The sequence below is a fragment of the Balaenoptera acutorostrata genome, chromosome 1, assembly GCF_949987535.1.
Source record: "Balaenoptera acutorostrata chromosome 1, mBalAcu1.1, whole genome shotgun sequence".
Lineage (NCBI taxonomy): Eukaryota > Metazoa > Chordata > Mammalia > Artiodactyla > Balaenopteridae > Balaenoptera > Balaenoptera acutorostrata.
In genome coordinates, this window is record NC_080064.1 from 11,704,407 (window position 1) to 11,722,288 (window position 17,882).

A 17,882-nucleotide genomic window follows, 5' to 3' on the forward strand; every position below is an offset into this window, starting at 1 on the left:
CTGTAGATGCTGATCAGGAATGTTGAGTGGAAAAGAAAGGGGGCCCCCTGCTGGTGGAAGCTGGGATTGTCATACACAGGCTGAGGTCTGCCTGACCCTGTTGGCCACCCCTCCCCACCACTGACCCAGTGTTTGTCAGGGGTCCACCAGGCTGGAATTTTCACAAGGGCTCTTGGCCGTGGACCATCCAGAAGCAGGCCAGCAGTCTTCTGAGCTCAGACTAATAGGAAATCTGACCTCATGGAATGAGACCATGCCTTGGGCTGGCTGAGGATCCTGTAAGCGGGAGGGGGTGGCTGGTGGAGGATTCCCTAAGAGCTGCTGACGCACACATGCACGCATACACACCCTCCTTCCAGCAGTCACAGAGCAGTCATGGGGTGCATATAAGAATGTCAAACCGCCTTTAATGGAAACCTCAGAAAGCCCACTTGGGACTGTAAGACAGCTGCAGAAACAGTATCTTGTAGCACGAGTAACTGGGGTGAATATTTGGATCATCCACTGGTTTTATGGATCGATGCAGGTTCTGTGTTCACAACGATGTGCTTTCACAGTAGGGGTGATGGAGGAGCTTGAGTGGTTCAAGGTCAGACGCCAAGGATGCAAGTCCAGGGTCTGCGCGGGTCTTGGTGTGTCAGTTAACCCTTTGAGCCTCAGTTCCGTCCTCCATAAGGCAGGTGCAGCCCTACCCCCAGCACAAAGTCCCGAGGAGAAGATGGGGCCAACCGGGCTGTGCAGATTTGTTGGGGGTTGGCAGTTTGGGAGCCAGCAAAGCTGTGGGATAGGAGGGTGCTGGGGCTAGGTGGGCACTGCCACTCACTGCTTGGCCATGTTCCTTAATCTCCCTGGGTGCCCACTTCCTCATCTATAATGTGGACTGACTTCAAAAGGTGGTTGTGAGAATTAAGTGACAAAAACCCATCGGGGGCTGAGAGCCATGCCTGGCACATGGGAATTGTTCTAATATCTAAGGAATTGAGGTTCCGGGAGGTTACGTGATTTGCTCGAGGTCTCAGAGCCAGGGAATTCCCTCGTCTGGTGGTTAGGACTCTGAGCCAGGGACAGAACCCAGATCCTCTGACCCCAGACCAGTGCCCGTCCGCCCTGCTGTGTGGTGTTGGCCAAGGCCATGGACATGTTTGTGGGGGACAGTGGTCAAGGCGAAGTCGTCTAGGATCTCAGAAATTAAAGGAAGCTCACAGAGTCCAGCTCGCCCATGCTGGGGGAAAACTGAGGCTGGGAGAGGGGAAAGCTGACAGCCTGGTCCCTCACTGCCTGGCAAGGTTCTCACTGCAGGCGCTGCCCCGGTGCATAAGGAGAGACCCCCTCGTGCTCAGAAGTGCCCTATAAAACCCCTTACTCTCCAGGCCCACGACCCCCAGAAGCTCAAAAGCCGAGAATTACCCTGCGCTGTCCTCTTTGCCTGTCAGCTGTGGCCTCCCGTCACCTGGGCACTGGAGGAGGGGGTCTGCTTTGCCCAAGGCTGGAGTCGAGGGACCTTTCTTCTCTCTCTGGTCCCCACCCGCCAAGAGTCGCATTTGCAGAAGTTAAACTGGGGCTGACACTGCTTCACCCTGCCTTGTGTCTGGGTTAGGGGCTATGGCATCCCAAGCCAGGGAAAGAGGAGGGCGTCTGCTGTGGGAAGGCAGACCTCAGAAGCTTGGGAAGAGCGATGGCCCCAGAGAAGCGCCACCATCTTGGGGTCATGGTTGGGGCCCTGGTTCCACCCTCCAGCTCATGCAAACATCCAGCCTCCTTGAGTTAGAAAAATCGGTCCCTCCCTGCACACCCTCCCTCTCACCCCCAGAGTCCCCACATTCCCAGGAGCCAGGCTGGTCTCCTGCAGGGTCTACTGGGCATGACATCACCCGTCACCATGGCAGTGGTTCCGGTGGCCTGGCTGCTGGCATGGGACACACCTGGGTGAAGCTGGGTGGCCGGGAAGGAGAACAGAGCCCTGGGGAGCTTGGGGCCAAGGCAGGAGAAGGCTGGTCACAGAGAGAGACCATCATGCTCGTGGACCATCACCTCGTCTTGCATTAAGAATGTTTGGAGATCGTCAGACAGGGTTTTGAAGGAGAAATAAAAGCATGCTTATGACAAAGGAAGGACGCGTTCCACTGTGTAATTTTCATAGCTGTGTGTCTGTAGTTTAAATTATTTCTTGGGATTCTGTCAGGCTAAGTAACTTGTTTCCCTAAAGAGTTACAATACCTGTTCCCCCCTTCAGGGGACCCCCCCATCTGTTGGGGTGACAGCAGCTGGATACTTGGGGATGTTCAGGCTCGATGGGGACACACGCCCACTTTCCCACCTCAGGCCTGTGGGGCGTCCCCAGGTGCTCCCAGGTCCTGCTCCTCCACGTGAGTTTCCTGAGTGGGTTGTGGACATTTGTGCTTCTGAAAAGCTGGGCAGACAGCACAGCAGCTTCTTGGTTCACACCATGGTTCCAGAGGCACCTTGTCTTCGTTTTTAAGTGATCTTCACTTGGCATCATTCCAAGAGATTCAGCTTTCGTGTTTTCTCGGTCCGCAGCCTGGCAGGGTCCAGCCCAGAGTCAGGCCTGGAATTCCGGTCACGGTGACCTATGCTGCCGCTCAGCCAAGCTGGCCCTGAAGGGGACATGTCCAGCTGCAGCAGCCAGGAAGCTCAAAGCTGGGATTTAAAGGGCCCCCCAAGACCTGCGGTCCCCACGGCAGGGGTCTCCTCAGGGCTCCTTGCACGTGACAACACCGCCCCAGCTGACCTGCCTCTACCCTGTTCTACAGGGCGGTGCTGGGTGGAGGTGGGGGGGGGAAGATGCAGCTTATGGCAGGCACCGGGCCAGAGCCCAGGGTCCTCGGTCCTTATGCCGTACTTTTTCATATCAGAGGCTGAGTTTGCAGGTTCACTGTCCGGGACAAGATGGGGTGGCACCGCCATTGCCTGCCCCCTGTCACTGCCCTCAGCTAGCCGTGGGGCTGGGACCCTCTGGGGTTTGGGGGCTTCTCTGTAGAGGCAGCGTAATGTAGGGTCAAGTGTTTGGGCCTTGGAGTCAGATGTGGCTCTGTGACTCCGGGCAAATTATTTAACCACTCTCTGCCTTCTCAGGCTGGAAGCTTCCAGAGCCAAGGAGTTGCTTTGCCCCCTCCCCACCACCTCCACAGTTCCTTCCTCAGTGTTCTCTCCACAGAGTGGGGAGGGGATGGAGTTCTGGGGGCCCTGGGGAAAGCAGTGGGGCCCGCCCTGCACAAGCCCAGGCTTGCCCGTCTCCACTCCCTTCCGTACAGAGCCAGTGCCGTGAGGAGAGTCTGGAGGGAGCAAAAGCCACACTGCTGCCAGGAGGCTGTGTGCAACACGGGGCACCGTGTCTGTGTGTCTGTGTCTGTTTGTCTGTGTGTCTGTGTGACAGCTTTATTGAGATACAATTCACATAGCATACGACTCACCCATTTACAGTACGTGATTCAATCGTTTTAATTATATTCAGAGATGTACATCAATATTAGAATATTTTCATCATGCCCTTTGGCTACACCTCCGTATCTCCAGCCCCCGGCCCAAGGCAACCACTAATCTCATTTCTGTCTCCATAGGGTTCCCTATTCTGGATACTTCATTTGAATGGAATTATACAGCATGTGGCCATTTGTGACTGGCTTCTTTCACATAGCATAATATTTTCAAGATTCATCATATTGTAGCATGAATCATTACTTCTTTTTATTGTCAAATAATATACCGTTATATGGATGTACTACATTTTTAAACATTCATTCATCAGTTGATGGACATGTGGTTGTTTCAGCTTTGGCTATTATCATTACAGCTGTTATAAACATATGTATACACGTTCCTGTGTGGACATACATTTTCAGTTCTCTTAGATGTACACCTACGAGTGGAACTGCTGTATCATAGGGGAAGTTTATGATTAATCACTTGAGGAACTGTCAGCTCTTTTCCACAGAGGCTGTACCACTTTCCATTCCCACCAACAGTGTATGAAGGTTCCAGTTTCTCCATATCCTCGCTAACACTTGTTACTGTCTTCTTTTTATATTTTAGCCATTCTAGTGAGTATGAAGTAGTATTTCATTGTGGTTTTGATTTGTATTTCCCTGATGACTAATTATGTCAACCACCTTTTCAAGTGCTTATTGGCCATTTCTTGGAGAAATGTCTGTTCAGATCTTTTGCCCATTTTTTTAATTGGGTTATTTGTCTTTTCATTATTGAATTGTAAGAGTTCTTTATGTACTCCAGATATAAGCCCCTTATCAGATATATGGTTTACAAATATGTCCTCCCATTCCTTGCACTGTTTACTTTCTTGATGGTGTCCCTTGAAGCACAAAAGTTTTTAATTCTGATGAAGTCCAGTGTATCTGTTTTTTCTCCTGTTACTCATACTTTTGGTGTCATAACTTGCTGCGTGTTTTTAATCAAACACTTTTCCCCGTGAAGGAGATGGAGCAGACAGTGGACTGTTGGGCCGGGCTGAGTTCTGTTGGGCTCAGAGTGGGCCCTGGGATTTCATTTCAGCAGGAAGTAAAGGATCCCATCAGCTTCCTGGGCCGTGGTTAGCGGTTGGGGAGCAGGGGGTCAAAAGCTCACCAGGCCTCCAGCTCTTTCCTTCTGCGGACCTAGGCAGTTCAGGGCGGGGACAGACATTCAGTCAAGGACTTGCTCCCCTGGCTGGGTCAGTAAAACTGAGAAATGAGAATTGGGACTCTAGGGATAGGCGGGCCTAGGTTTGAATCTGGGGGATGCCACTGAGTAACATAGGAGCCTGGGAGAGAAACTTCCTCTTTCTGAACCCCGTTTCCTCGTCTGTTCATAAAAGGGAAGGAGACGGGGTCCCTTCTCAGCGTTCGGGGTGACAGGCAGCTAGGATCTCGAGAACTAACTCGGTTCTCTGTCCCCCAGCCATGAAAGCCGACCGAAAGCGCCTAAAGGGTGAAAAGACGGACCTGGTGAGCCAGATGCAACAGCTGTATGCCACGCTGGAGAGCCGCGAGGAGCAGCTGCGCGACTTCATCCGCAACTACGAGCAGCACCGCAAGGTCAGCACGCAGCCCCCGCCCCTCCCCCTCCCCCCACCCACCAGCCCCCTCGTTACTGCCCCTCCCCCACCCAGCACAGGGTCTGGCCTTGAATCTCAGAACACAGATGCACTGCTCGTGTCCCCTTATGCTCACTTGGGGAGGCCCCTTGTCAGGCCCAGGTCTGGGCGCTGAGATGAGCAGGCACAGCCCCTAGTTACGGCTCCACGTCTCCTGGGCAAACCAGCCTGGAAAGGAAAACGCAGTCAGTGACAGTGTGCGTTCTGGATTCCGGCTAGCCTGGGTTCAGATCCCGGTTCCCCACGTGTGTGCCTTTGGGCGTCTCCCTTAACCTCTCAGAGCCTCAGTTTTCTCATCTGCAAAACAGCGATCATGGTGCAGACGTTGCAGAGCTGTGATGAGGACCGTATGAGATGATGGATGCAGGGCATTCAGCATGGCGCCTAGTGCGTGCTAAGTGCTCAGTGAACGTCAGCTCTGTGTCTTACTAATAGTACCATAATAAGAGTGTGAAGAGAGGGCTGGGGAGAACAATGAGACAGCAGGAAATTCTGCCTCCTGGGAGAGAGTCCTGGAAGGCTTCACAGAGGCGGTGACATATAGGTTGGGCTCTGTGGGGTGAGTAGGAGTTTCTGGTCAGATGACCAAGAACTTTGGTTCAGTAAATATCTGTCTGGTATATGTGCTGTGGTCATGCCGAAGAGGGTCCCAAAACTTAAAGAAAAAGGAGTCAGTCCCCACAACGAAGCAGGCCTTAGTAAGCTGCTGTGTCTGCAGGGAGAGAGTTGTAACCTCTGGTGAGTGGGGTGGAAAAACTGTTGAAAACTGCCCTTCAAGTACATCATACCACATGACAACAGCTATGACCAAGGTTTGCATGTACTCTGTGGAGAAAACGGAGGTGGGAAGCTCGTTAAGTTTCCTCGGCCGTGGGAGGTTTGAGTGGTTCTCCCAGTGGTTGGTGGCCTGGTTGCATGAGTGCATTCACGCGTGTTCCCTCTGAGCTAGAGTGTCAGAGATGGCACTTGAATTTAAAAGCTCCAGCCCCATGGCCCACTTTGGTGTTTACCAGTGACCTGCCCTCTCACCTCCCAAGTATACAGATCCCTTCCTCTCCAGGATGAAAACAGCCCCAGGGGAGCTCCCTGGGCCAGGCACCCACAGCCTCTGACTGTGGTCTGGAACTTTTGGTGCCCTGGGTGCCAGCCCTGAGCAGCAGGGCCCCAGCTTCCCCTGCCTGTCCTTCCACAGTAGGTGAGCTGGGTCCCTAGAAGTTGGCCTCCCCGGGCCTGTCACTTGCAGACAGAGTGTGGCATTAAGTCAACAACCTGTGGAAGCAGAGAGGAGGAAAGGGAACCCCCGGCTGCCTGCTTTCTTGGTCCTCTTCTGGGTCACAGACTTCCTGCCATGTCCTCACTTGGCAGAAGGGACAAGGGAGCTCTCTGGGGTCTCTTATAAGGGCATCAATCCCATTCACGAGGGCTCCACCCTCATGACCTAAGCACCTCCCAGAGGCCCCACCTCCTAATGTCATCTCATTAGGTGTTAGGATTTCAACATATGAATTTTGGCAGGACACAAACATTCAGACTATAGCACCACCTGCCTCTCTCTTGGTCCACCTCCATCCTTTCTCCTTCTCCAGCTGGAGGGCCCGTAGCAGGTCCCAGGAGCCTGGTCCTTCTTCAGCAAGTGAGGCAGGGAGAACCTTTACTTGAGTGGCCCCATGCCCATTAATAGGGAGACATGGTCACCTTTGTTTGAGGGGAGGGGACACAGGGCAGGGGCCAGAGAACCAGCCCACAGCCATACCTGCTTTTGGTGATTTGCTGGCCCCAGGGGCGAGGGGCACCGGGCTGACCTTGTCCTTGACACTGCTTGTCCTCAGATCATCAGCTTCCTTGGTGTTTTAGGGTTCTTCAGAGAAGTAATATATATATAAAGATTTATTAGAAGGAATTGGCCTATATGATCGTGGAGGCTGACAAGTCCTGTGATCTGCCTTCTACAAGCTAGAGAGCCAGTGGTGTCATCCAGTTTGAGTCAAAGACCAGAGAGCCGGAGAGCCGAGTTGTAAGTTCCATCCAAGGGCAGAAGACCCATGTCCCAGCTCAACTCTCAGGTAGAGAGCAATTTCTCCCTTCCTCCACTTTCCATTCAGGCTCTCAACGGATTGGATGATGCCCACTCCCCCAGCCCCTGCCACTGGGGAAGGTGAGCTACTGAGTCTACCAGTTCAAACGTTAATCTCATCCAAAAAAACCCGCACAGACACAGCCAGAAATGATGTTTGGCCAAAAAGCTGGACACCCCATGGTCTGGTGAAGTTGACGCATAAAAGTAACCATCACACTTGGCCTGGGAGGCAGGGTGGTACAGTGGTTAAGACCAGACAGTGGGTTAGACTCTCGCCTCTGCCACTCGCTAGCCACGTGGCCTCATCCCTAAAACCGGGATAATGATAGCAACTACTCAGTGCCCAGCCTTGTCAGCACTAAAGTTCCTGGTACACAGAAAGCATGCCGTGGGAAAAATGCTTGTCGTTGTTATTATTATTATTATTATTGCCTCTGGGGGATTCAGAGTCAGGCATTTGATCATGGAAGTTCCACAGTGGGTTTCAGGGCCCTTGTGTGGGTTTCTCATCTACCGCTGCCTGGTGTTGGTCCCCCTGGCAAACCCAGAGAAGCACACAGCCACCTGCTCTCAGGAAGCCTCTGGCCAGGCAGGAGCGGGTCTTGGCTGGCCGCACACAGACCCCAGTCATGGGCCCTGCCTCCGGGAGGATAGGAGAGTCTCAGTGAAGAAGCAAGAACCATGCGGAAAATTAACCCAGATAGGACCTTCTGGGGCGGTGTCCGAGGGTCCCAGAGGATCCAGGAACTGGGGTGGGGGAAGTGTTCCCTGAGAACATGCACCTTGAAGGAGGACAGATCAGATCAGAAAAGCAAACAGGCGGGAATTCCCTGGTGGTTCAGTGGTTAGGACTTGGTGCTTTCACACTTTCACTGCTGTAGCCTGGGTTCGATCCCTAGTCAGAGAACTAAGATCCTGCAAGCTGCATGGCATAAATGAAAGAATGAATGAATGAATGGAATGTGATGCTGATAAAAGGCTAAGCGGATCCAAAAGATGGCTCTGTTTAGATAAGCACCCTAACAATGACTATGATGATGGCCATCTTTAGAGACCACCTATCACCACCTGACACAGGATAATATCAATAATGGCAAACATTAATTGTGCACTTACTGTATGCTGGCTTGGTCCTAATCTCTTTACATTTGCTATTTTTAATAGCAACCCTATGAGGTATGATTGTCCCCATCATCCCCCTTTTACAGAGGCGAAAACTGACTTAGGTCAAGTCATCAGAGGGACCTCAGCTCCCAGGTTGGCATCCAAGGTCCCAAACAGTTGGGCCGAGTCCTACCTTCATAAATTCTGGCCACCTTGATCCCCATCAGGTTTCAACACCCCAGGCAGGTCTCCTTCAGTTCCTTTCCTGCCGCCACTGCCAGCAAGGACTGAGACCTCCACCACACTATCTGCGGGGCTGCAGAAGTTCTTTTACCTCTCTGGCCTCAGTTTGCTCATCTGTAAAATAGAGATAATCATAGACCCTGCCTCACAGGTGGTTGTTTAAATAATGCATCTGAAACCTCAGCACCGTACTTGACATGTGTACAGAACATTCTGTGACAGTTGCTACTGAGACCTGCACTCCTGCTGCCAGAGATGTGATCATGGGAGGGGGTGTCAGAGTTTTCACCGAGGCTGAAAGTACCTACAGCCCTTCCCCCTAGCCTGGAACCCTCAGTCTGCTCACAACTAGTGGAGCTACTGACTGCAAAGAGACACAGAGACAAAAATGATCCTGGGGGTCCTAGCGGACCTTCTTCCTAATTCAGGGATATGTGGTAGGCAGCCTCTTGTACACCAGCGAATTCTCAGTGGTTCTGATGCACACACTTCATTTCATGGGACATTCCAGGATCTAGGCTTGCTGCTCGGTGCTGAGGGTAGATGCTGGGACGTGGTCCCCAGCTCCAGGGGAAAGAGCTGGTTGGCCCATCATGTGACCCAGGAGGCCATACCTGTCAGCTGTTGCACTGACCCCACCTGAAGACAGCTTCAAAGAGAAAGGAGAAGAGAAATAACTAGCGGTGGAGTGCCCCTCTGCACGGAGAGCCTTGCTTCCAGAACCCGAGAGTACAGCTCTGCCTGGGCTTTTGCAATAGTGCCATCTTTTGCTTTGCATCTCGCATTACCAATTTCTTCTGACCATCACCCTGGGATGTGATAGTGTCGTTCTCTCATAGATGAGGTGGTTGAGGTTTGGGGAGGTGGCATGACTTGTTCAGTGTCACACAGCTTGTAGTGGATGGAGCTGAGACTTCACACCCAGGCACGCTGGCCCCTAGCAGACACGTCCTGGAAGGAATCATGCCCCTGACACACACACCACCTCCTCTAGGCTACACTGAGAAGCCTGGGGCTGGTGACACAGACACTTGTGTCCTCCGCTCACCCCAGCTGGGAGAGCTGTCCCGTGACGGCCTTTGGAGTCAGTCACTGCAGCTGCCAAACACTCATTCTTTTATGCAGTGTTTCTTGGCTGCTGTCTGCCGGGCTGTTGTCCTGCGACCGGGTGTCTGCCGATGACCTAGAGCGTGCAGGAGGGCTTTTTGGTGTAAGCTCCTCGGGCACAGGGATTTTTGTCTGGTTTGTGCCTGCTGGTGGCATCCACGAATATTGGTTGAATGAGCAGCAGCAGGTACCAGTATGAGAAACAGATTGGGAACAGCGGGGGCTGCTTTCTTAGCTAGACAGTCAGGGAAGGCCTCTCGGAGACATTTGAGCAGCGTCCTGAGTGAAGGAGTGAGTGCCTGCTGTGTGCCCGGCACCGTTCTGAGCTCTAAACTTGGATGATCTCATCCAGTCCTCACAATAACGCCCTCGAGGACGGCTGCTGTGATCCCGTGTTACAGACGAGGAAACTGAGGCATGACAGTCATTGCAACTTGTTCTTGCAAAGCCAGGATTCGAACCAGACTCACTCTCTAAGCCACAGCTACAGCTCTGTGACGGCCACGCAGAAAGGGCCAGACCTCGGCCTCCTAGTCTCTGGCCATCTGGAAGTCAGGCCTTCGGCGACAGGGCCGTTAGACAAGGCAGGATGGTTGCCTCTCAACGCGGTCCCAGGCTGCACAGAGACCTTGAGTTTGGCTCTCGATTTGGTGGATGGGAAGACCATGGCTGGGTGGGTGGGCAGGGCCCCCTGCAGGGACCCTTCCTCTGGGGGAAAGACGCCTGGTGTCCTGAAATTGGCTCTGGCCAACAGAGGTCAGGCCCCCGATCCAGCCGGCTGTTCCTTGCCTGCTGGCTCTGCTGGGCCAGCACAGCTGGAGACCATGGCCCTCGCCTCAGCATCACGGAGAAAACAGCTTACGCAGGAGGACCGGCCGGGAGCTGGGGCCGGGGTGACGGGCAGAGGACTGTGCTGCATTCAGACACCACAGCTAGTGGGGGTCCAGCCTGGCCCGTCGTCGGCTGTCACCCTGTGGGATGGTGGCAGGGCCCCGTGGCAGCCAAGGCAGCTGGGCTGCAGGTGCCTCCTCTGTCCCCGTTTTCCTGTGACACACACGTTACCAAACAGCAGAACAGAGGCCCAAACCCACTAATGACCCTAACTTTTATCAGGCTCCATTTAACTATTTCCCTCAAATGAAGTCATTTAGTCTTTATAACAATACTTTGACATGAGGAGTATTGATTCCCCCTCCATTTTAAATATGGAGAAATGAAGACTTGATAAGTTAAAAGAACTTACCCAGGACATTTGTTTGCTCATTTATCCGTTGAAAAAAATAACGGCTGAGCATCTACCAACAGTTTGTCTCTGTTCCAGTCTCCCAGCTAGTTTGTGGCAGAGCCAGGCTCGAACCCAGGGCTTTCTTCCTCCAGGGCCCGAGCGCCCGGCCACCTGCGGTGCTGTGGGGCCTCCCTGCGCTTCCTCTGGTCTGGGGGTCAATGCCCTCTGGGCCAAGGGTAGGCCGTGCCCCACGCCCCGCGCCCCTTGTAACGCTGGCCTCTTGCCACAGGAGAGCGAGGACGCCGTCAAAGCCCTGGCCAAGGAGAAGGACCTGCTGGAGCGCGAGAAGTGGGAGCTGCGGCGCCAAGCCAAGGAGGCCACGGACCACGCCACGGCGCTGCGCTCCCAGCTGGACCTCAAGGATAACCGCATGAAGGAGCTGGAGGCGGAGCTGGCCATGGTGAGACCCCGCCCCCTCGCCCACCCAGGCCTGGTGGGGCATCTGCCGGAAGTGATGTCATGTGCTGGGAAACACGGCGTGCACGTGGGTTCACCTGGGAGTCCAGAGTGGAGTCTGCAGGGGCGGGGGCGGGGCCGAGGCAGGGGCGGGGCCTGGGCGGGGCCTGGGCGGGGCCGGGGCCGGGGCGGGCTCTGGGATGCCCCCTCTGCTTGTTCGTGACAACCACACCGCCTTTCATCCACCTGCCTGGGGCCGAGCGTGTGGGGATGCTGGGAAACCATCCAGTAACCTTTGGGAGGAAAAACACCAAAAAATTAATAATGGTTATCTCTGGGTAGTAAGATCACAAGTGGCTTTTACTTCCTTTTTTTCCCCCTATTTTCATCAGTCTTATTATATTACTTGGGTCCTCAAGGAAAAAAATGTTGCTTTTTTCTAATCCAAAAAATCCCTCAAAATACTTCCACTGTGTTTTCCTCGGAGATGGGCAGCCTGCATGTGGGGACAGAGAGTCTAGGTGGTGTTTCCAGGCCTGGCCTGGCAGCAGAACTGAGGTCCAGAGCCCTGGAGTTCTGTTCTACCTGCTCCTGTGTGACCTTGGTCTGCTCACTGAACTTCTCTGAGCTTCAGCGACCTTTATCTGGTCCTGGGGTGGGGCTGAGGGTCTTTATCCCACTCTGCCTTCCCCACAAGATGTTTGATCAACTTTAGAGAGCTCGTGGCTTAAAGGGCCTTTGAAACCACCATGGCTCAGTGTGATGGTGGCTGGCAGGAGAGTGTGCAGGGAACTCCCAAGGTGGGGGGAGTCTCGCATGGTTGTTAGCAAGAACTCGGCGTTCTCTGCAGAGCACTGATGCTGGCTAACAGTGTGGTTACCGCCATGGCTTCTGGGTTTGAATCCAGCCCCCATCGCTGTCTAGCTGTGTGACCTTGGGCAGGACCCTTCACCTGTCTGGGCCTCAATTCCATCAAGTGTCAATAGGGGTAATTGCCTATATCCCATAGTGCTCTTGTGAGGATTTCAATGAAATAATGCAAGAGAAGCACTTAGCCCAGCCTGTACTTGGTGAGTGATGATATGACAACAGGGAGGTTTTCTATGGTCACTTCCTTCAGGAGCAGGGGTCACCCAGGGCAAGTCAGGATCTGTGGGCCCCTCCTGGGACCAATCCCGCCCTCTGCCTCCTGGGTCTCCTTGTCCAACCCTGACCCCTAGTGGTGAGAGCTGCCCAGGCTGGAGGAAGCTCCAGCTGCTGGGTCTCTCTGGGGTCTTCCCACCAGTGGGGTCGGTGGTGCTGGCGGCCCTGCTGCCACGTGCAGCCCACACAGAAACCTTTCAAGTTGACGATCTGGGAAGGGAGTGCAGGGTGAGGTGAGACCTTTATTCTCCCAAGTCTTCCCAGCGTCCTGTGATGGACAGATGGGTCTTCCTTGCCATGGACCACTAACCTCAAGCATCCTGGGGAATTCTGGGGTCTTTCAGGATTGGGAGCCAGCTCAGCTCTGCTTCCACTCTCCCCATGCCCGGATGACTCGACCTGCTTTAGTTCTGGCCCGCGAAACTCAGGTTCTTGCCCCCTCCCTCTGGCAGGCATCAGGCCTCTGTGCTAAGTGTGAATAGTTAGGTGAATGTTTGCAGCTCAGGGTGGTGGGTTGGCTGTAACGTCAGCACAGGCACAGCCTGTGAGAGCCCCAGTGTTGGTGGGGCGTCCACTTGCCTGGAGGTCCCCTCTGTTGCCCGCCATCTGCAGAATTTCACAGCCTGGAGGCTTCCAGGGCTGCCGGATCCAGGCGGTGTTGTCCAGCTCCCCTCACTGCACTGCTGGCCAGGACGAGACTAGAGGGAAGGTACCTTCCCTGCGTGTGTGCCTGAGGTCCTTCGGTTGCAAGCAACAGAAAGCAGCTCAGGCTATCCGAGCACACAGGGTGCACTGGGAGGAGGTCAGGAGCTCACAGGGGTAGTGGGAAGGTGGAGGGCCAGGCTTGGAGATGGGCCGAAGCCAAGGCAGCCGCAGGGAGTGGGGAAGCCAGGATTCCATCTGGAATGGTCCACTCAGTGGCCCCTGCTGGGGAAGATGAACACAAACCCTTCACCCTCTGAATTTCACTTCAGTTTTCAAAAGTCTGATCAAGTACAGGGTATCCAAGTGGTCCATCTGGGGTCACTCGCTTACTCCTGATCTAGGAGTTCTGGCTGTGGCACTGGTGATAGGTAATTTCTTAAGTGACCTGCCCACAACACTGAAGCCATGGGGCAGCTTCCTGCAGAGGGGTGAGCAGGCCCTGCCCCAATTCAGGCATCACCCCTCCCCAACCCCGCCTCCGCTGGGTCTCCACACACCCTATGCAGCTGCAAAGGGCCGCTTCACTCGAGTAAAAGTCAAAGGACATTCATTGGCTTCCCAAGAAGCAAACATCTCTCTTGTTGCTTGCTGATGGGCTCCAACCCTTGGGGAGGGGACATTTTCTGATAACAACTTCTGGCCGAACTAGGCATTACCACGCATGGAGCAGTTTCACCTCTGTAGGTGAAATCCTGGCACTGGCTCTGTGGAGACCACCCTGTGGTTTGTTTTTTTTTTTAAAGTAAAAAATTTTCAATATGCTGTTTTATTGAGATATAATTCACATATTATAAAATCCGTCCTTTTATGACGTAAATTTAGTGATTTTTAGTACATTCACAAAGTTGTGCGGCCATCACCACTACCTAATTCCAGAACGATCTCATGACCCTAATAAGAAACCCACATCCATTAGCAGTCACTCCAGTGAGCTATGTATTCTTGTTGTGCCCATTTTACAGATGTGGAAACAGGCTCGGTGTGCAGGAGGCTCACCCAGAGCTGCCCAGAGAGTTGAGAGGCAGAGCTGGGAGGGGGCAGTCCCCGTGCTCTGTGATGGGAGGCCTCTGAAAGGACACCCAGATGCTGGCCTGAAGGAGGCGCGTCCTCTTACCAGCCATCGCTCGTCCCTCAGGCCTTCCCCACCGGCCTCTCCAGTCACTGAGCAGGCGGGAGACAGGGCTGCCAGCCCCAAGATCACAGGCTCCCCCCAAGTGCTAGTCCTGCCCACTCCGCCCCCCGCCAGGAGCCTGGTTCCCGGTGACCTAGTTTTCTATCAACGCTCTCCAAAATGGGAGACAGTTCTTACGTTACTATGTACACCGTAGACGGGGCTTCTCACCCTCAACACTGTTGACACTTGGGGCCGGAGAAGTGTGTTGTGGGACCGTCCTGTGCATTGTGGGGTGTGCAGCAGTACCCCCGGCCTCCACCCACGAGATGCCTGTAGTTCCTCCCAACTGTGGGGAATAAAGTCTCCAGACATTTCCCAGTGTTCCCTGGAGGGGGAGAGAAATCACGCCGGTTGAGAGCCACTCCTCTGTAAAGTGTGGGATTCCCTCGTCTCAGTGTCTGTCTCTGCCCTGGCCGTGCAGTTCTAACACAGCCCCAGTTGGGGTCCTGCGTTTTCTGGCTGTGTGATCTTTGACAGGTGACTTAACCTTTCTGAGCCTGTGTTCACACGTATCAGACCTTCCTCCTGGGGTGATTGTGAGGTGAGGTGATGGGAAATCGGGGCAGGCTCACCGTCCTCACTCAGTGGACGTTAGCTGTTGTTACTGATGTTGGAGACCAGCCTGCCCTCAGGCCGTGCCGGGACCAGGAGTCGTGGATTCTCACGTCCCGTCCAGTAGCCAGTCATTTGGTGTCCTTGAGCTGCCTGGGCCTCAGTTTCCTCGTCTGTAAAAATGACAGCCGCGGGGCTTCCCTGGTGGCGCAGTGGTTGAGATTCTGCCTGCTAATGCAGGGGACACGGGTTCGAGCCCTGGTCTGGGAAGATCCCACATGCCGCGGAGCAAATGGGCCCGTGAGCCACAACTACTGAGCCTGCGCGTCTGGAGCCTGTGCTCCGCAGCAAGAGAGGCCGCGATAGTGAGAGGCCCGCGCACCGTGATGAAGAGTGGCCCCCGCTTGCCGCAACTAGAGAGAGCCCTCGCACAGAAACGAAGACCCAACACAGCCAAAAATTAATTAATTAATTAATTTTGTTTAAAAAATGACAGCCGCCACAGGCCCAGGCAAGAGTAGGGCGCGGTGAGGGACCAGCGAGAGGCAGGGTCGCGCGGTGGGGGTCAAGGGTGATCGCGGTTTTTTTTTTAAACGGCCGTGCTCTGGGTTGGTACCACTCCTGCCCTCTCTCTGAGGAAACCAGCTGGCCACACAGGCACACCTCCCGGCCCCGGACCACTGCCATCCTGGCCCAGCAGACCAGCCCTTGCCCACAGCCAGCTCTGAACACTGGGTCTGAGCTCAGACCCCCGGCCACACGCATGAGGTCAGGGCCCACCCGAGCCTGACACTGTCCCCCCTAGAGCCTCCCTCCACCCCCGGGCCTGCAGTTGTTGGAGACGGTGTGGAGCCAGTATTGCCTCATCAGCTCATGCTGGCATCTCCACGCTGGACCTGCGACCACTGCAGCCTGAGATCTGGGACAGGGTCGCGGCCAGTAAGCCCAGGAGGAGGATGGTGGAGTCAGCTTGTAGCTGGCGTCATGCCCCTTTGGTGCAGATGCAGCGTCTCTGCAGCTGGAGTCCACGGGAGCACGACCCTTCTCGTGTTTGCTTGGAAGGTTCCTAACCCCGGGATCCTCCCAGCCTTTGGCGGGAGAGACGTTCCCTAGCCAAGCTCAAATTCCTTGGAAAGCCGGTAAAGGGTCCCCTTTAGCCGTACTCACGGCATCCCTCCCGGGCCAGGCCTGCTCTCTGACTGGAAGTACCTCCTGGCCTCCAGGCAGCTAGGAACCTGAGGGTGGGGGAGGGCAGGGCCCCCGCGCTGCTCTCCCTTTCCACTTCCCAGATTGTCTGATCTCAGGGAGGCATAAATAATCCTAACAGCCTGCTACTTTTTGAACAGGACAATAGACCAGACAGTATCCTGGGCTTTCATGTGAATTATTCCACATCGGACTCCTACTTGTGAAATGGAAACTGTTTCATAATAACAGTCACCAACATTCATTGAGCTTTTTTTTACCATCGGCTAAGCGCTCTCCATGGAACCCATGTTATCCCCGTCAGACAGACTAGGGCATGAAGGCACAGAGAGGTGAGGGGCCTCTCTCAGGATCCCCCAGCTAGGAAGTGGCAGAGCTGGGATCAAATCCAGGCCGTTGGATGCCACAGCCTGGGTTCCGAGGCGCTGTGCCGGGCCACCTCATCCCACAACTTACCTATAAAAGTGATCCTTCTCAGTTCCCCATCTTACTGTGAGGACCTTGACGCTCAGAGTGGTGGAGTAACTTGCTCCAGATCACACAGCAAGTCAAATAGTAGAAGTGATGTTTGAACCCACTTCTGTCTGACTTTCGTCACATGAGGGTGACGAATTGGAGCCAATTCTCCAACTCCCAGGAGCTCAGCACTGCGGGCTCCGGGTTCTCAGCAGGGAGTGGAGGTGCAGAGGGAGCTCCCAGCATTGAATTGCATTTAATGGAAGAGATTAGTAGAGAAATGTTGTGCAGACTGTCACAGGAAGATGATTCAATGCAGCAACGAGAGAGAGAGAGAGAGAGAGAGAGAGAGAGAGAGTACATGCACGTATTTTAAGTTAGACCTTACATGCCTTGTCTGCAGTTCACGTCTCTGTTTCGCTCTGTCTCAGAGGTTTAAACTCATGAGTGGACAGTTTGTGAGAGGTTCCTGTGCTCAGAATTCACAGGCACACCTGCCCCATCCTGCAGGACTAACCGTAGGCTCCTCCCCATTGTCAGGCAGCGATGATTCCAAGCCGCCTGCTGAGTTAGAAGGTGCTGCTCTCAGGCCCAGACAGCGGGGAGGTCCACCTGGAAGAGGGAAGCCAGGTGGGGACAGGAGAGCAGTCCTGCCCAGGCCTCTTCCTCGTGCCTTCCTGTGCTGCCCCAAGGGGCTGCTTATTTCAGTGGAAGACTTGGACTTGCCCGTGCTTTCCACGTGCGTGGCTGGGGATGTCTGCAAGAGGGCAGAGCTGAGGGTTAGTTCGCACGATGGCAGACCGACTGGGCGCTCATTTCCCACCCACGTCCACCTTCCTGGCAGCCAAGATGGATTGGACAGGAGGCAGCAAGGGAGTGGGGCAGCTGCCCGCAGGGAGCGGTGCCAGGATGGAGGGCTCGGAGGCCAGATGCACAGACACCTAGAGGGGAGAGCAGATGTGGTCCCGAGTGAGATGCGGTGGTCCAGGAAACATGAGTCCATGACACTGGACCTGTAGCACGTACACGGCGGCTCCAAGACACAGCCAGCCTGCCTCCTTCCTTCGGCAAGAGGATCGCTCCGCTGTTCCTGTAGTAAACTAACAGAGTTGGTTCCCTGGGCCGTCCGCCTGGACACGGCAGAAGCCTGCTTCCATTTCCTCTGTAGATTTTTACTGAGTGCTTCACTGAATGTGCCCAGCCCCAAGCCAGGTGCTGGGGATCCCGTGGTGACCAGCCACGCCCCACTCTCTGCCTCGTGGATTCAGAGTCTACATCACTTGTGCTGGTTATTTCCTTGCCCCAGAGGAGCGTGGGCACCATAGAA

The 17,882-nt window shown here is 54.5% G+C and overlaps 1 protein-coding gene across 7 annotated transcripts in view; it reads left to right on the forward strand.

The window, feature by feature from the left end:
• Window positions 1-17,882, forward strand: part of KAZN (kazrin, periplakin interacting protein) — a 1,128,675-nt gene that overhangs the window by 1,055,380 nt on the left and 55,413 nt on the right. For all 7 annotated transcript variants that reach the window (XM_057554464.1, XM_057554479.1, XM_057554493.1 and 4 more), the window contains 2 exons: window positions 4,912-5,048; window positions 11,153-11,323. In XM_057554464.1, coding sequence (XP_057410447.1) covers window positions 4,912-5,048; window positions 11,153-11,323 — 308 coding nt within the window. The remainder of the gene's footprint in view (window positions 1-4,911; window positions 5,049-11,152; window positions 11,324-17,882) is intronic.